The 19,086-nt window shown below is 35.6% G+C and overlaps 1 protein-coding gene across 7 annotated transcripts in view; it reads left to right on the top strand.

Moving 5' to 3' along the window:
- The window catches only part of ANAPC10 (anaphase promoting complex subunit 10), a 107,377-nt gene extending 88,992 nt beyond the window's left edge, over nucleotides 1-18,385 (top strand). For 3 of the 7 annotated variants that reach the window (XM_019420588.2, XM_053901220.1, XM_019420566.2), the window contains exons 5-6: nucleotides 10,439-10,507; nucleotides 16,595-18,385. In XM_019420588.2, coding sequence (XP_019276133.1) covers nucleotides 10,439-10,507; nucleotides 16,595-16,825 — 300 coding nt within the window. In that variant the 3' untranslated portion in view covers nucleotides 16,826-18,385. The remainder of the gene's footprint in view (nucleotides 1-10,438; nucleotides 10,508-16,594) is intronic. The other 4 variants (XM_019420599.2, XM_053901221.1, XM_053901222.1 and 1 more) reach the window with 2 other exon arrangements.
- The last annotated feature ends 701 nt before the right edge of the window (nucleotides 18,386-19,086 follow it).

Here is a 19,086-nt window from a genome sequence, read left to right on the forward strand (position 1 = left end):
TATAAACCATGTTCCATATTTTGTGTACAAAACTATTTTTAAACTACAATACTATTATAAAGCTTTAAAATTAACCTTAAAACTTTAAATACAAATAGATCTTGTGGTTGGGATCATTAAGTAAAGTCATTAGATAAAATCCAAAATACAATAATAAACTGTATGAAAGAACTCTTCTGAGAGGGTCCCTGGCGACTTTGACCAGACTGGTCAAAGATTGGTTTCAGTGGAACCACTGAAATGATTCCAATGATTCCAGTCATTCAGATTGGAATGCGATAAAGATAACTAGCAGGTAAAACAAAAACAAAAACAGAACTTTAAAGGAATTTTGCAGTAAAAGGGAATTAGGGCAGCAAGTGGAGGAAGATAGGATTAAGAAAGGTCTGTTTTATTTTTAATTTTTAAAATGACAAATACTGTGGCATGTTCGAATGCTGGTGACAGTGATCCAGTAGAGAAGAGAAAATGATTTGGAGAGACAATGTTTATGATGGGAGCAGAGTCTTTGGTTGGAAAAGAAGAAATGGGATCTGAGACAGACAGAAGAACCAGCCTCAGAAAAGTTTTTTTTTTACTGTATAACAGCTGATGGGAAGAAAGGTTTTTGTTTTCTTTTCTGATTGCCTCTGTCTTCTTAGTGAAATAAGATAATAGCTCAGAGAGAGATTAGAGTAGGTGTTAGGATTTGAGGAGAAGCCTAGAAACAGCTATCCCAGAGACAGTGAAAGCAAATTTTCTAAAAGGATATAGTAGGAATTATGCATGGTGCTAAATATACACTTGAATATATACTTGTCATCTTGAATTTAAAGTGAGAACTGGGGCACCTGGGTGGCTCAAGCCCCACAGTGGGAACTGTGCTGACAGCTCAGAGCCTGGAGCCTGCTTCAGATTCTGTGCTCCCTCACTCTCTGCCCCTCCCCCACTTGCCCTCTGTCTCTCAAAAATAAACAAATATTAATAAATTAAAAATAAAGTGAGAACCAGTTAGCATTGTTTGTTTGTTTTTCTTCAAATTGGCATAGAATAAGCAGAGAGTTGGGTTTAACCAGGATTGTTATTTTCCTTAAAAAAAAAAAAAAACAATGAGAGAGGGGCATTGAATCTTAAGTGTGTAAAGAGATTGATTATTATAATGAACTATGGGATGTCATTGAGATAAAGTAGGAACTAAGATTGAATGATTAGTGAGTAGTAAAACAATAGATAGCATCAATTGTCTACCTCTTTCACTAGGGTTAATACTATTGCCATGGGGTCATTAGAGAAAGCCAGTATCTTAGGAGCCTGTAGAGATGGGGATATTTTAAGTCAACATTCAGCTATATTGCAGCTACCACTCATGATCAAGTACAGAATATGACTGTGGGAGGCACAACTAAGGTAGATATCAAAATTATTGCAAGTGAACAAATTCAGGAAAGAAGAATCCAAATTGTTAAATGGATTGTCTCTATGGATGTTGAAATCAGCAAGAAGGATGAGTCTATTCGTGGAGGAAGAGTACTGTCAATGAGATATTAAGATCAGGTGTTGAAACTTTCAGAAATTTTTCCTCCTACCATCAAATGAAAAATAGCTTTTAAAATAAGATAAATACATGTTTATTGAGAAAAACATGCATAATACATAAAGTTAGAATAAAATGAAAATGATCCATATTCTCACCATTACAGATATTGTCTATATTTTGGTGAATATCCTTAGACTTTTCTCTATCCCTACAAAAATAATCTTTAAAAAAAAATATATATATAAGAATGCAACCGATTTTTGTGCATTGATTTTATATCCTGCAACTTTGCTGAACTCATGAATCAGTTCTAGCAGTTTTTTGGTGGAATCTTTTGGGGTTTCCACATAGATTGTCATGTCATCTGTGAAGAGTAGAAGTTTGACCTCCTGGCCAATTTGGATGCCTTTTCTTTGTGTTGTCTGGTTGCAGACGCTAAGACTTCCAATACTGTGTTGAATAACAGTGGCAAGAGTGGACATCCCTGTTTTGTTCCTGACCTTAGGGGGAAAGCTCTCATTTTTTCCCCAGTGAGGATGATATTAGTGTTGGGGTGCTCATATATGGCTTTTATGATCTCGAGGTATGATCCTTCTATCCCTACTTTCTTGAGGGTTTTTATCAAGAAAGGTTGCTATATTTTGTCAAATGCTTTCTCTGCATCTGTTGAGTGGATCATATGGTTCTTGTCCTTTTTTTTTTTCTTTTTTTAACTTCATTTTTTATTCTTTAAAATTTACATCCAAATTAGCATGTAGTGAAGCAATGATTTCAGGAGTAGATTCCTTAATGCCCCTTACCCATTTAACCCATTCCCCCTCCCACAACCCCTCCAGCAACCCTCAGTTTGTTCTCCATATTTATGAGGCTCTTCTGTTTTGTCCCCCTCCCTGTTTTTATATTCTTTTTGTTTCCCTTCCCTTATGTTCATCTGTTTTGTCTCTTAAAGTCCTCATATGAGTGAAGTCATATGATATTTGTCTTCTCTGACTGACTAATTTCACTTAGCATAATACCCTCCAGTTCCATCCACTAGGTGCAAATGGCAAGATTTCATTCTTTTTTATTGCTGAGTAATACTCCATCGTGTATGTGTGTATATATATATATATATATGTATATACATATATATACACATATATACATATATATACGTATATATACATATATATACATACACATATATACGTATATATACATACATATATATACATACACATATATACGTATATATACATATATATGTATATATACACACACACCCACCTTCTTTATCCATTCATCCATTGATGGACATTTGGGCTCTTTCCATGCTTTGGCTATTGTAGCCTTGATTTCTCTTTCTGTTGCTTCATTGTTGGTGTATAGGAATGCAGCCGATTTCTGTGCATTGATTTTATATCCTGCAACTTTGCTGAACTCATGAATCAGTTCTAGCAGTTTTTGGTGGAATCTTTTGGGGTTTCCATATACAGTATCATGTCATCTGCAAAGAGTGAAAGTTTGACCTCCTCCTGGCCTTTTATTTCTTTGTGTTGTCTGGTTGCAGAGGCTAAGACTTCCAATACTATGTTGAATAACAGTGGCGAGAGTGGACATCCCTGTCTTGTTCCTGACCTTAGGGGGAAAGCTCTCAGTTTTTGCCCATTAAGGATAATATTAGCGTTGGGTCATTCATCTATGGCTTTTATGATCTCAAGGTATAATCCTTCTATCCCTACTTTCTTGAGGGTTTTTATCAAGAAAGGTTGCTGTATTTTGTCAAATACTTTCTCTGCATCTATTGAGAGGACCATATGGTTCTTGTCCTTTCTTTTATTGATGTGATGAATCACGTTAATTGTTTTGTGGATATTGAACCAGCCCTGCATCCCAGGTATAAATCCTACTTGGTCGTGGTGAATAATTTTTTTTAATGTATAGTTGGATCCGGTTGGCTAATATCTTGTTGAGGATTTTTGCATCCATGTTCATCAGGGAAATTGGTCTATAGTTCTCCTTTTTAGTGGGGTCTCTGTCTGGTTTTGGAATCATGGTAATGCTGGCTTCATAGAAACAGTTTGGAAGTTTTCCTTCCGTTTATATTTTTTGGAACTGCTTTTAAGAGAATAGGTGTTAACTCTTCCTTAAATGTTTGGTAGAATTCCCCTGCAAAGCCATCTGGCCCCGGACTCTTGTTTTTGTGGGAGATTTTTGATTACTAATTTGATTTCCTTACTGGTTACTGATCTGTTCAAATTTTCTATTTCTTCCTGTTTCAGTTTTGGTAGTGTATATGTTTCTAGGAATTTGTCCATTTCTTCCAGATTGCCCATTTTATTGGCATATAATTGCTCATAATAGTTTCTCTTATTATTGTTTTTATTTCTGTTGTGTTGGTTGTGATCTCTCCTCTTTCATTCTTGATTTTACCTATTTGGGTCCTTTCCTTTTTCTTCTTGATCAAACTGGCTAGTGGTTTATCAATTTTGGTTAATTCTTCCAAAGAACCACCTTCTGGTTTCATTGATCTGTTCTACTGTTTTTTTTGGTTTCGATAGCATTAGTTTCTGCTCTAATCTTTATTATTTCCTGTCTTCTGCTGGTTTTGGGTTTTGTTTGCTGTTCTTTTTCCAGCTCCTTAAGGTGTAAGGTTAGGTTTTATATCTGAGGTCTTTCTTCCTTCTTTAGGAAGGCCTGGATTGCTATATACTCTTATGTGTATATGCTATATACTCTTATGACCACCTTTGCTGCGTCCCAGAGGTTTTGGGTTATGGTGCTATCATTTTCATTGACTTCCATCTACTTTTTTATTTCATCTTTAACTGCTTGGTTAGCGCATTCATTCCTTAGTAGGATGTTCGTCAGTCTCCAAGTATTTGTTACCTTTCCAAATTTTTTCTTGTGGTTGATTTCAAGTTTCATAGCATTGTGGTCTGAAAATATGCACGGTATGATCTCGATCTTTTTGTACTTACGTAGGGTTGATTTGTGTCCCAGTATATGGTCTATTCTGGAGAACGTTCCATGTGCACTGGAGAAGAATGTATATTCTGCTGCTTTTGGATGAAATGTTCTGAATATATCTGTTAAGTCCATCTGGTCCAATGTGTCATTCAAAGCCATTGTTTCCTTGTTGAGTTTTTGATTAGATAATCTGTCCATTGCTGTGAGTGGGGTGTTGTCTCCTACTATTATGGTATTACTGTCGATGAGTTTCTTTATGTTTGTGATTAATTGATTTATATATTTGGGTGCTCTCACATTTGACACATAAATGTTTACAGTTGTTAGTCTTCTTGGTCTATAGACCCCTTGATTATGATATAATGTCCTTCTGCATCTCTTAATACAGTCTTTATTTTAAAGTCTAGATTGTCTGATGTAAGTATGGCTACTCCGGCTTTCTTTTGTTGACCATTAACATGATAGATGGTTCTCCATCCCCTTATTTTCAATCTGTAGGTGTCTTTAGGTCTAAAATGGGTCTCTTGTAAACAACCTATAGATGGATCTTGTTTTCTTATCCATTCTGTTACCCTATGTCTTTTGATTGGAGCATTGAGTCCATTGACGTTTAGTGTGAGTACTGAAAGATATGAATTTATTGCCATTATGATGCTTGTAGAGTTGGAGTTTCTGGTGGTGTTCCCTGGTCCTTTCTAATCTTTTGTTGCTTTTGGTGTGTGTGTGTGTATATATATAATTTTTTTTTCCATCTTTTCTTCCCTCAGAGAGTCTCCCTTAAAATTTCTTGCAGGGCTGGTTTAGTGGTCACAAACTCCTTTAATTTTTGTTTGTCTGGGAAACTTTTTATCTCTCCTTCTATTTTGAATTACAGCCTTGCTGGATAAAGAATTCTTAGCTGCATATTTTTCTGATTCAGCACATTGAATATATCCTGCCACTCCTTTCTGGCCTGCCAAGTTTCTGTGGATAGGTCTGCTGCAAACCTGATCTGTCTTCCCTTGTAGGTTAGGGACTTTTTTTTTCCCTTGCTGCTTTCATGATTGTTTTCTTCCCTGAGTATTTTGTGAATTTGACTATGATATGCCTTGTTTTTGGTTGGTTTTTGTTGAATCTAATGGGAGTCCTCTGTGCTTCCTGGATTTTGATGTCTGTGTCTTTCCCCAGGTTAGGAAACTTTTCTGCTCTGATTTGCTCACATAACCCTTCTACCCCTGTTTCTCTCTTTTCCTCCTCTGGAACCCCGTATGATTCTGAAGTTGTTCCTTTTTAATGAGTCGCTGATTTCTCTAATTCTTAAATCGTGCTCTTTTGCCTTAATCTCCCTCTTTTTTTCTGCTTCGTTATTCTCTATAAGTTAGTCCTCTATATCGCTGATTCTCTGTTCTACCTCGTCCATCCTTGCCGCCACTGCATCCATCCGTGATTGCAGCTCAGTTATAGCATTTTTAATTTCATTCTGGCTATTTTTTACTTCTTTTATCTCTGCAGAAAGGGATTCTAATCTATTTTCGACTCCAGCTAGTATTCTTATTATCATGATTCTAAATTCTTGTTCAGACATCTTGCTTGTATCTGTGTTGATTACGTCCCTGACTGTTGTTTGTTCCTCCTGTCTCTTTTGAGGTGAATTCCTTCATTTTGTCATTTTGAAGGGAGAAAATGAATTAATGAGGTAGAAAAATTGAAATTAAAAAAATTAAAATTAAAAAAATATTAAGATTAAAACTTACACACACAAACAAATTGAATAGATGATGCTAGATCCTAGGTGTGTTTTGGTTGGGTGTTGAAAGTGGTTTGACAGATTAGAGAAATGAAAAAAAAAAAAAGGAAATCATTTGAGAATTTCAAAAAATGAATACACTAAAGTAGACTAAAATGAGATGATGTGGGTAAAATAGAATTGGATAAAATATACACAAAAGTAGAGAATATAGTAGAAAAAAATTAAAGAAAAATATTTTTAAAAAAATTAAAAAGAAATATGAATTTTTTCATTTTCTGTATTTAAGAAAAAAGTAAAGAAACAAAAAAGAGAAAACAGATAAAAAAAGAAAACAAATCGTTTGAAAATTTGAAAAAATGAATACACTGTAGTAGACTGAAATAAAATGATGGGAGTAAGATAGAATTTGAAAAAATTTACATGAAAGCAAAAATATACTAATAAAAATTAAATAAAAATATTTTTAAGAGAAATTGAAAGTAAAAATGAAGTTTTTCTCTTTCTACATTCAAGAAAAAGAGAAAAAAGAAAAAAAAAAGGAAATTGAAAATTTGAAAAGGTGAGTACACTGAAGTAGACTAAAATAAAATGATGGAAGTAAAGTAGAATTTGAAAAAATTTACACAAAAGTAAAAAATATAAAATAAAAATTAAAGACCTATTTTTAATAAAAATTGAAAATAAAATGAGTTTTTTCTCTTTCTGTATTGAAGAAAAAGAATTGTAAAACAGAAAAAGGAAAAAGAGAAAAAAAAAAGAATTGAATACATGAACCTGCTAACAGATTGAAGTAGGACTGAAATTGCTTCGTTTTCCCCTAGAGGTCAGTCCATGTACCTCTTTATAGTCCATAAATTAAGCCAGTGGTGAGGTTTGTGTCCTTGAAGAGAGAAGTTGGCCCAGTTGGGCGGGGCTCAATGTAACAACTCCACTCTCCACTAGATGGCGCTGCTAGCTTACTGGTGTAGATTGTTGCAGTGCTCGTAGGTGCATGTGCACATGCGCGGGAGTGGTGAAAATGTCGCTACCCAGCTACCCAGTCTGTTCTCCCAGATCAGCAGTTGCGCACAGGTCCTCCTGAAGGTCCTCTTCAGCTCTCATCCACTCCCTACTTTTCCACTCTCAGTGACCAGGCCCCAGGCAGTACCTCTCTCCCAAGTTTTGTCTCAGATGCGGCTGTTTCCCTGGCCCCTTACTCCAAAAGACTGTGGCTTTGACCCTTTCCGCTCCTCTGTGGGAGGGTCTTGCTGAGCAATGGCTGAATGAGCAATGGCCTAATGTCATCAGCACCCTGGAACGTCCACTGGACCCTGCTGTTGCCGGTGCCCCGAGACTGCGGCCAGGTGCCAGCCCGCCCCCAAAAAAAGGTTGCGAGACAGCGTAGCATCAGCGTTTCAGGGATTATGGAAAATCGCAACACACATCTGGCAACAGGCTTCACCCTCAACGGCCTTGCCCCAGCACCTGCGAATGTGGCTGCCATCAGGTGTCTGCTAGGACCAGGTGGCTTTAACAGTCTCTACCAAATGTCCTTCCAGCAGTGGAACCACTTTTCTCCGTGTGGCCCGAGAACCTCCTGAACCCCACTCTGCTCCTGGGGATTTGCCCTTCCCACCAGAGCATCGCCAGGTATCGAGCTGCGTAGTTGCAGACTTTGCGCTCCCCTTGTTTACAGTCTCAATGGAATTTAAACCCTCTCCTTTCTCCTTTCACCCTTTTTAGTTTAGTCCCTGTGGCTGTTTCCAATTTTCCACTTTCTCTCCAGCTACTTTTGGGGAGGGGTGCTTTTCCCATATGCTCCCCCCTCCCCAGTCTCCATCCTCTCCTCGTCTGCAAAAGGGGTTCCTTACCTTTCACAGCTTCTTGCTCCCCAAGTTCAGCTCTTTGTGTCGTGTACCTGCTGAATTCTGTGGTTCAGGTTGTGCAGATTGTTGTGTTAATCTTCCGATCAGTTTTCTAGGTGTGTAGGATGGTTGGTCTGGCTGTATTTCATGGGCGCAGGACACACAAAAAGCTTCCATGCTGTTCCGCCATCTTGGCTCCTCCCTTGTCCTTTCTTTTATTGATGTGATGAAACACATTTATTGTTTTGCAGATATTGAACCAGCCCTGCATCCCAGGTATAAATCCTACTTTGTCGTGGTGAATAATTTTTTTAATATATTGTTGGATCTGGTTGGCTAATATCTTGTTGAGGATTTTTGCATCCATGTTCATCAGGGAAATTGGTCTATAGTTCTCCTTTTTAGTGGGGTCTCTGTCTGGTTTTGGAATCATGGTAATGCTGGCTTCATAGAAACAGTTTGGAAGTTTTCCTTCCGTTTATATTTTTTGGAACTGCTTTTAAGAGAATAGGTGTTAACTCTTCCTTAAATGTTTGGTAGAATTCCCCTGCAAAGCCATCTGGCCCCGGACTCTTGTTTTTGTGGGAGATTTTTGATTACTAATTTGATTTCCTTACTGGTTATTGGTCTGTTCAAATTTTCTATTCTTTCTGTTTCAGTTTTGGTAGTGTATATGTTTCTAGGAATTTGTCCATTTCTTCCAGATTGCCCATTTTATTGGCATATAATTGCTCATAATAGTCTCTTATTATTGTTTTTATTTCTGTTGTGTTGGTTGTGATCTCTCCTCTTTCATTCTTGATTTTATACACCAATGAAGCAACAGAAAGAAAAATCAAGGAATTTATCCCATTTACAATTACACCAAAACCCATAAAATACCTAGGAATAAATCTAACCAAAGAGGTGAAAAATCTATACACTGAGAACTATAGAAAGCTTATGAAAGAAATTGAAGAAGACACCAAAAAATGGAAAAAGATTCCATGCTCCTGGTTAGGAAGAACAAATATTGTTAAAATGTCAATAATACTCAAAGCAATCTACGTATTCGATGCAACCTCTATCAAAATAACACCAGCATTCTTCACAGAGCTAGAACAAACAATCCTAAAATTTGTATGGAACCAGAAAAGACCCTGAATAGCCAAAGCAATCTTGAAAAAGAAAACCAAAGCAGGAGGCATCACAATCCCGGACTTCAACTTTATTACAAAGCTGTAATCATCAAGACAGTATGGTACTGGCACAAGAACAGACACTCAGATCAATGGAATAGAATAGAGAACCCGAAATGGACCACAAACATATAGCCAACTAATCTTTGACAAAGCAGGACAGAATATCCAATAGAATAAAGACCGTCTCTTCAGCAAGTGGTGCTGGGAAAACTGGACAGTGACATGCAGAAAAATGAGCCAGGACCACTTTCTTACACTATACACAAAAATATACTCAACATGGATGAAAGACCTCCATGTAAGACAGGAAGCCATCAAAATCCTTGAGGAGAAAGCAGGCAAAAACCTCTTTGATCTTGGCCGCAGCAACTTCTTACTCAACATGTCTCCGGAGGCAAGTGAAACAAAAGCAAAAATGAACTACTGGGACCTCATCAAAATAAAAAGCTTCTGCACAACGAAGGAAACCATCAGCAAAACTAAAAGGCAACTGACAAAATGGGAGAATATTTGCAAACGATATATCAGATAAAGGGTTAGTATCCAAAATCTATAAAGAACTTACCAAACTCAACACCCAAAAAACAAATAATTCAGTGAAGAAATGGGCAAAAGACATGAATAGACACTTCTCCAAAGAAGACATCCAGATGGCCAACTGACACATGAAAAAATGCTCAACATCACTCATTATCAGGGAAATATGACTTCACTCATGAGGACTTGAAGACACAGAACAGATGAACATAAGGAAAGGGAAGCAAAAATAATATAAAAACAGGGAGGGGGACAAAACATAAGAGACTCTTAAATCTGGAGCACAAACTGAGGGTTGCTGGAGGGGTTGTGGGATGGGGGGTTGGGTAAGTGGGTAGGGGGCATTAGGGAAGCTACTCCTGAAATTATTGTTGCACTAATTGCTAATTTGGATGTAAATTAAAAAAATAAAATAAAATAAATATGTATATATGTATGTATATATATGTGTATATATAATCATATAATCCATTGTTTAGTATTTTGCTTTTTAAAATTAACCAGAGATGGCTTCAAATTACTGCGAATATGTAAAGAGATACATCATTTTTACTTGCTATAGGATATTCCAGGATATGGATGGACCATTATTTATTTAACCACTCTGTGCTTTCCTATTGCTGTGTAACAAATTACCCAAAACAAGAGTAATCATTTATTATCTCTCATGATTTCTGTTCAGGAGTTTGGAAAAAGCTTGGTTGGCCATTTCTGTCTTGGAGTCTCTCATGCAGTTACAGTCCTATGTCAGGTAGGCTGACTGAGCCTGGAGAATCCACTTCTAAGGTGTTTCACTCATGGCCAGCAGGGTGGTGCTAACTGGTGGCTGGGGGCCTAGGTTTCTCTCCACATGGACCTCTTTGTGGGGTTCTTGAGTGTCGTCATGTCATGGTAGGTGATTTCTCCCAGAAGGAGTGATACAAAAGATCCAGGAAGAAGCTACAATGCCTTTTATGATTTATCTGCAAAGTCACACATTGTCACTTGTAACATACTCTGTTGGTTACACAAAACCAACCCTAAGCCATTGTAGGAGGAGGTTATTTAAGAGTGTCTTCAGGGTCTTCTTGGGGGCTGGATACCACCGCCACTCTTCTATTGGTAGTCATTTAACTTATTTTCAGTTATGAATATTATTATATATATGTATAATCCTTGTGCCCTTTTCTTTAGTATTTCTCTATAGTTCAGAAGTGAAGTTGTTTTGTTAAAGAATAGTTACATTTAAAATTTTGATAGGTATTGCCACATTACTCTTCAGAAAGGTTATACCTATATAATTTCCATATCAGTCCATGAGAGTACATTTCCCTTATTCTCATCAATAATTCGTGTTCTTAATTATTTTAATCTCTGCCAATGTGATAGATGCTTTATATATATGCATATACATATATGTGTATTTATATATATATATACATATATATGTTTTATATGTATATATGCACATATATGTATTTATATGTATATATACATATATGTATATATTTATTAGTGAGATTGAACAATTTCCTGTGTTTGTTGGCCCATTGCATTTGTGTGTGTGTGTGTGTGTGTGTGTGTGTGTGTGTGTGTGTGTGTGTTTAGTCTGTACAGGTGTATGTCCATTTTTTAAATTTGTGTTGGTTTTTTTCCTTAAGATTACTTTTTTTAAAAGTATTTATTTTTGAGCAAGAGAGAGAGATTGCGAGCAGGGGAGGGGAATGGAGAGGGAGACAGAATTCCAAGCAGGCTCTGCTCTGTCAGCACAGAGCCCAACACGGGGCTCGATCCCACAAACTGTGAGACCATGGCCTGAGCTGAAATCAAGAGTCAGACGCTTAACTGACTGAGCCACCCAGGCACCCCAGAAATTCTATTTTTAATTCTATTATTGTTACCTTTTATAATTCCCTTTAGGTCATATGTGTATATGTTTATTTACGTGTAGGATGTAAAGGAAATTGCATTATGATAAGGAGATTAGTGGCGAATTTTCTCCTGCCATATTTCATTTCATTTAATTCATGTCTTATTTATATAATATAGGATTTCAGATAAAAAAATTACTACCAGATTATTATCTTTACATTATGTAAAACACATTATGTATTTAAAAGCACAATTTTTGGAATCACACTGCCTGTTTCATTCACCGCTTTGCCACTTACCAGCTGTGTGACCTCATCAAAACTAGTTAACACTTTCTGTGACTCAGTTGTTTTATTTGTGAAATCAGAATAATAATAATATCTGCCACATTGCTAGCATTAAATAAATTAATATACTTAATGTACTTAGGGTATTACCTGGCACATAATATGTGCTAGGTAAGAAGTTGTTGCTGTTATTATCATGAGCATTCTTTTTGAGGAATTATTATTGACATTTACGTTTTATTTTATGAGCATTTGATTTATTCTTTTTGACTTTTTTTGTCTGTTTCTTCCTCACTACTAGCATTTTTATTATGACTTCTTGAAGTCTTATGTTTAAATCCTATCTCTTTGTATTTCTCTGAGTAGTTTTTTTTCAGGTGTGATCTGTCTTATTTGCCACTGTTTTGTTTTGTTTTTTCAGTCCCTAGAACATTGCTTGCCATGTAATATTTGCTCAGTAACATTCGATGAGCGTGGAGCCCTGGCATATCTGTTAAGCTCTGGTGAGAGGGTGCACTAGAGGGAGACTGCATGGCAGGAAGAGGAAAAAGAGACTTGCTCCCTTTTGTGTCCTGTTTGTTTTCCATCATCCTAGTAGTGTTTCTTCACAGCAGCATTTCCTCCCCATAGCTATACCTGATTCCAGTTTGCAGTTTTTCTGACACTCACAGCACCAGCCCAATGAACCCCATGTCAGAAATGTCAGCACCACAAGGCAGTCAGCTCCCACTCCTCAAGAGTTCCCTACGCCAGCCCCATAGGGCTCTTCCTCCAGGGGCACAAACACCAGCCAAACAGCTCCCTCCTCAGGGATCTGAGTTTCAAATCCACAGGACTCCTTTTCTGAACTTCCCCATTTTGATAATCTCAGTCTCTTTTCTTTTCTTCCCCCAACCTTAGAATTTAACTTCTTGTACTTGTTCCCTCCATGATACCTTCGTTCTCTTGGCCTCTTCACTTCTCTAGTTAACAACTTGATTCCTACTTAGTGAATTCTCTCTTAAAATAACTTGTATGCCCCCTGACTCCAGGCTGAATCAGGGGGCATACAAGTTATTTTCTATTTTATGAAGTTATATTACCTTTCTGAAGGTAAATTCCATCAGTAACTACTCCCTATGTCAGGGGTCAGCAAACTGTAATCCAGGGCCAACTCTGGCCAGTGGCTTGTTTTTGTAAATAAAGTTCTGTTGGAACATAGGCACACTCATTCACTTTCATAATACCTGTAACTGTTTTCACTCTGCAAAGATAGACTGACCAGTCATGATATGGCCACACTTAAAATGTTTACTTTTGGGTCCTTTACAGAAAAAATTTGCCAGCCCCTACCCTACATGTACAGCTAATGGTATTTTTGGTGTGTAATAGGCCAATAAAAAAATGTTAAGTGAGTGAATATATAGAGAAAAGAGCCAAAAAGGGAGATGGTAGGAAGAAAGAACAAGGAGAAATATAGAAAAAATTTGTATAGTAATGGTGATGAAATTTTCATTTATTGAGGTAAACCAGAAATGGAGAAAAAAGAAAGCTAAATTGGCAAAATTTTACCTTTCATTGATTTTCTGATTAAAATATAAAAATATTATAATTTTTGCTTAGTATATTCATCTGTTAACCAAACATTTATAAAAACATAAGAATTATATATACTGTATATTGTTACGGGTTTTTAAAAAGTTTTTATTTAAATGCCAATTAGTTAATGTACTTGAGTTTTTTGAATCTATGAAGTAATCTAAGGTATGACAATATCAGAATAAGAACTTTCTAGAGATGACTCTGAGAATTCTAAACTGCCCACAGTAGAGCTGCAGTAGACACATGAATTGAAATTTATGACTTCTGGGCAGTATAGTTGATTATGAAACCATTTGAAAGATGTTAACATCTGTATGTACTTTGTAATGTAGTTTTAGTAATAGATATCAGTAAGCCTTATGATATGTTCTGAAGCAATGTTAATAGTATTTATTGAATAATTTATTACATTTATAATGCTGTGCATATCATGCCAAAAAGCATTTATGCTATAAAATCTTAATATAACTTTCAGCACACCGAAGCATTTAAGATATGCTAAGAAAATAACATTGAGTCTATCAGAAATAATGGTTAAATTTGTCAAAAACATTCTTATTAGTAAGGAGTTGAATTTAGAATCTTAGTTTTACATTTTGTGCATTGTTGAGGTTCATTATAGTACATTTACCTTGAGAATGGATTCTTCCTACCAGATATGCTTTCTCCCTTCTCTATACTCCCACAAATATCTGTTATAATAGTTTCCTTTACCTACTATAACAAATCATCACACAAGTAGTAGTTTAAAGCAACACAAATTAGTTATTTTACAGTTCTAGAGGACGTGAGTCCAAAATGGGTCTTACAGATTAAAATCAGGGTGTCAGCAAGAGGCCTACTTTCCTAGGGATTTCTAGGGAGAACCATTCCTTGCCTTTTCCAGCTTCTAGAGGCTACCTAACTTTCCTTGGCTTATGGTCCCATCACTCTAACCTTTGCTTCTACCATCACTTCTCCTTCTCTGGGTGTACTGTCTTCCTCTTACAAGGAATCTTGTGATTACATTAGGCCCACCCAGGAAATACAGGATAATTTTGTCATCTCAGAATCTTTAACTTCATCACATCTACAAAGCCCTGTTTTCCATGTAAGTTAAAATAACCCCAGGTTTTGAAGAAGGACATGGATATCTTTGGGAGCCCATTGTTCTGCCTCCATATCTTTCTTCTTTTATTTAGAATTATTAAATGTCAGACCTGGAAGGGACACTGGATGATAAGTTGTCCAATCCTTTTATTTTATACTTGAAGAAACTGGGGCACCTGGGTGACTCAGTCAGTTGAGCGTCTAGCTTTGGGTCAGGTCATAATCTCGCATTTGTGGGTTTGAGCCCTGTGTCAGGCTCTGTGCTAACAGCGTGGAGCCTGGAGCCTGCTTCAAAAATAAATAAACATTAAAAATATATATACTTGAAGAAACTGATTGAAGTCAGAGAGGTTGTTTGTCTGCCTCAGAGCTTTTTTTTTTTTTTTTTTTTTTTAATTTATTTTTTTGAGAGAGGGAGAGACAGAGCACAAGCAGGGGAGAAGGGCAGGGAGAGAGAGAGAGAAACAGAGAGAGAGAGAGAGAGAGAGAGGGAATCCCAAGCAGGCTCCACACTGAGCAGGGAGCCCGACATGGAGCTCAGTCCTATGACCTTGAGATCATTATCTGAGCTGAACTCAAGAATTGGACATTCAGCCAACTTAGCCACCCAGGCGCCTCTGGCTCTGAGCTTTTTTTTAAGGTTAGGAACAAGGCCTTATTCATGTTATACTTTACTTAGAAAAATACCTTGAACATTTTAACTACTCAGTAACTATTTTGTTACCTGAATGAATAAAAGGTTAGTGATGGAAATCAGATATATCTGGTCTCTGATTCTTTCATTTTAAGTTAGTGCTAATGGAAGTTTATAAAAAACAAAACAAAACACTGACTGCAAATACCACAAGGAGTAGAGATTTATTCATTCTTATGTTCTATGGTTAAAAAGAGGAAATTATTCAGTCTTAAAAATAGCTACTTTTTAAAGATTCCTGTTCTCTTTCTCTTGTCCCATCTTTACTTTTTTCTACCCACCCTTCTCCTCCATAAAAAAAAAAAAAATGAATGAAAGAAGGAAGGAGGGAAAGAGGGAAGGAAGGAAAGGGCTGGAGGGAGGAAGGGAGAGGAAGAAGAGAAAAATGAGAACGAATGAAAGAAAGAAGGGAAGAAGGGAAAAAGGGAAGGAAAGAAGATACAGTGGTGTGTTTACTTAATTGTTTTGCTAGAGTCACTCATGGAATCCACATTTAGATTCTCTGACACCTCTATTTGGCTGCGTTGATAAGATAAGCCTGTATTCTCTGTGATATATATAGTTTATATGTGTTCAATAATTAAAATAATTTAGAAATCAGTATTTATGTTTTAAAAACTATTTCATAACTTTAGCAAAAATTTTAGAAATTTAGGTTTATCTTTTGACTTAGGATTTTCTTTCCCTTGTTAAGGAAGGATAGTTTGGACTCTTGATTAAAATAAAATTAAGAATTAAAAACAAACTTGCCTGGCATTTCTTATTAAGAATTAAAAATTTTTATCTAGCATTTTATATTAAAAATCTAGATTTTAGGTTTAGAATATCATCCAGGCTACATAAATCACTTACTATTTTTCAAGGAAAAAAGCTTTGTCTGATGGCTTTTTAAGGATTGATTTTCTTTTGTTATTCTTGTAATTTATGTAGAATCTGAATGTGTTTGTGTATATTAGGTATGGTCCTTGAAATAAAATATACTTGAAGCATAATGTTAGATTCTTTTCCTACTTATATCAACATGGTCTTCCATTGGCTGTATATGTTTATACATGTCTAATTCTAAACTTGTATGTTATACAGATTTCTATAAACCCTAAGACTGCATATGTCTGTTTTTATTTTGTCTACTAAGATGGTACATGTAGAGTGCTTATTAGCAAGTGAAAAAATGGACTATGGTGTAAAAGTGCCAAATAACTAGTAATGGTTGTTATCATACTGTCATTCTCTCAGTGAGCAAAATGTTAATTATAAGTCAACTTTAGAATGTGTTCATTGTAATAAATTATGTTCATCGGGTGAAAACATAATCCCACTTTTGTTTTCTTGGCAGCAACTTGAATTGGTGGAACCAAGTGGCTGGATTCACGTTCCCTTAACTGATAATCATAAGAAGCCCACTCGCACATTCATGATACAGATTGCTGTTCTAGCCAATCACCAAAATGGAAGAGACACCCACATGAGACAAATTAAAATATACACACCAGTGGAAGAGAGCTCCATTGGCAAATTTCCTAGATGTACAACTATTGATTTCATGATGTATCGTTCAATAAGGTGACCTTAACACAGAACAAAAGTCATTAAACGTACCTTTGTTTTATCTTGTCAGTAAATATTATATCTGGAATCTTTATTGAAAAAACATCAGTTATTTTGCAATTTTGTATGCATTGGAGAGTATTTTATTGTAACTTTAACAAATAAATTTTGGGTCATACTATTTTTATTTTCTTTAACATATAATAAAGCTCACATATTTTACATTATTAAAAAAGTATTTGAAGCCCCTCATTAAATTTTTCATTATATCAAAAGAAAAACAATTGAACTGAGTATTTTAAGAGATACACCATTTTTAATAACCAAGTTATTATTTCATATAGTGGTCATGTGTTAGAGTAATGATTTATTGCATGTTTGGGAACAGTACTATGTTCTATCAATTAATAGGCCAAAATTATTCTTTTTTTTCCCCTCTCTCTAGAGGAAGCTTATTCTTTTAATACTGGGCCTTTTAAAAAAATAGTGTCAAAATAGGCTTAGCATTAGATATCTGATGAGAACCATTCTGATTTGGGGAATATAGTTAATTGTGTCATAATTACTTCCATGAAATACTTTTAATCCCAGGGTTCTCTATATCCCGATATTGTGTCAGAGATTGCCAGTGTCATCTGCTCTTTATTCTAATGCTAGTGCTGCTTATAGTAGACGTTTTTTTTTAAATTTGTGTCTGACACAGAAGCATTCTCTGAGGGATGATAATATGTCTCATAAAGATTTTTAAAATGTATAAAATTGTTCTTTGTATATGAAAATATTTTAAAGGAGCTTAAACATGTTTTCTTTCCATGGTTTAAAATGAGTAGATTTGATTCTGTATGGTTTTTCTTTTTTTCCCCCTATATCTACTACTTTTTAGGAGGATGGTTATTTAGCCACAGAACTTACCCAAATTGGCTCTTATGTTTAGGAAAGATTCCTGGGTGGTTCTTGTATTGCTTGGTAGACTGAAGTCTTGAATAGTAAAGTTTTAGATCTTTTTTTTTTTTTTTTTACTTGAAGTATACTTAACATATAGTGTTCTATTTGTTTCAGGGTGTATAACAGTGATTTGACAATTCTATACATTATGCAATGCTCACCACAATAAGTATAGTTACCATCTGTCACTATACAAAGTTGTTGCAGTATTACTGATTATATTTTCTATGCTGTACCTTTCCATCTCCATGACTTATTTATTTTAGAACTGAAAGTCTGTACCTCTTAATCCCCTTCACCTATTTTACTCATCCTCCTTATCCCCTCCCCCATAGCAACCACCAATTCTCTATATCTAAGAGTTTGTTTTATTTTTTAGACTACACATATAAGTGAAATCAGATGGTATTTGCCTTTCTCTGTTTGACTTCCTTCACTTAGCATTATAGCCTCTAAGTCCCTCCATGTTGTAAATGGCAAGATCTCATTCTTTTTTGTGGCTGAGTAATATTCCATTGTGTATGTATTTATATAGTACATCTTCTTTACCTATTCATCTACTGATGGACACTTGGGTTGCTCCCATATCTTGGCTATTGTAAATAATGCAGCAATAAACATAGAGGTGCATATATCTTTTTGAATTAGTGTTTTTGTTTTCTTTGGGTAAATACCCAACAGTGGAGTTGCTGAATCATATGATATTTTTATTTTGAATTTTTTGAGGATCCTCCATATTGTTTTCTACAGTGGTTGCATCAATTTACATTCCTACCAACAATCTATAAGGTTCTCTTTTGTCCACATCCTCACCAACACTTGTTATTTCTTGTCTTTTTGATAATAGCCATTCTGATAATAGTGTGAAGTGATAAGTCATTGTGATTTTGACTAACATTTCCCAGATGATTAGTGACCATCTTTTCATGTATCTCTTTTGCCTATTTTTTAATCAGATTTTTTTTTTTTCTGTTGAATTGTGGAAGTTCTTTATATAGTCTGGGTATTAACCCCTTATTGGATGTATCATTTGCAAATACCTTCTATTCAGTAGATTGCCTTTTTGTTTTATTGATGGTTTCTTTTTCTATGCAAAAGCTTTTTATTTTGTTGTACTCCCAATATTTTATTTTTGCTTTTGTTTCCCTTGCCTGAGGAAACAAATCCATAAATATGTTGCTAAGGCCTATGTCCCACAGATTACTGCCTGTGTTTTCTTTTAAGAGTTTTATGGTTTCAGGTCTCATGTTTAGGTCTTTAATCCATTAAATAGTAAAGTTTAAAAAATAATTATGTGTATGCTTTATTCTGGCAAGGAGTACTAATTTGCATGGC

Source organism: Panthera pardus, unplaced genomic scaffold (assembly GCF_024362965.1).
Source record: "Panthera pardus isolate Hobbes unplaced genomic scaffold, ASM2436296v1 HiC_scaffold_13, whole genome shotgun sequence".
Classification (NCBI taxonomy): domain Eukaryota; kingdom Metazoa; phylum Chordata; class Mammalia; order Carnivora; family Felidae; genus Panthera; species Panthera pardus.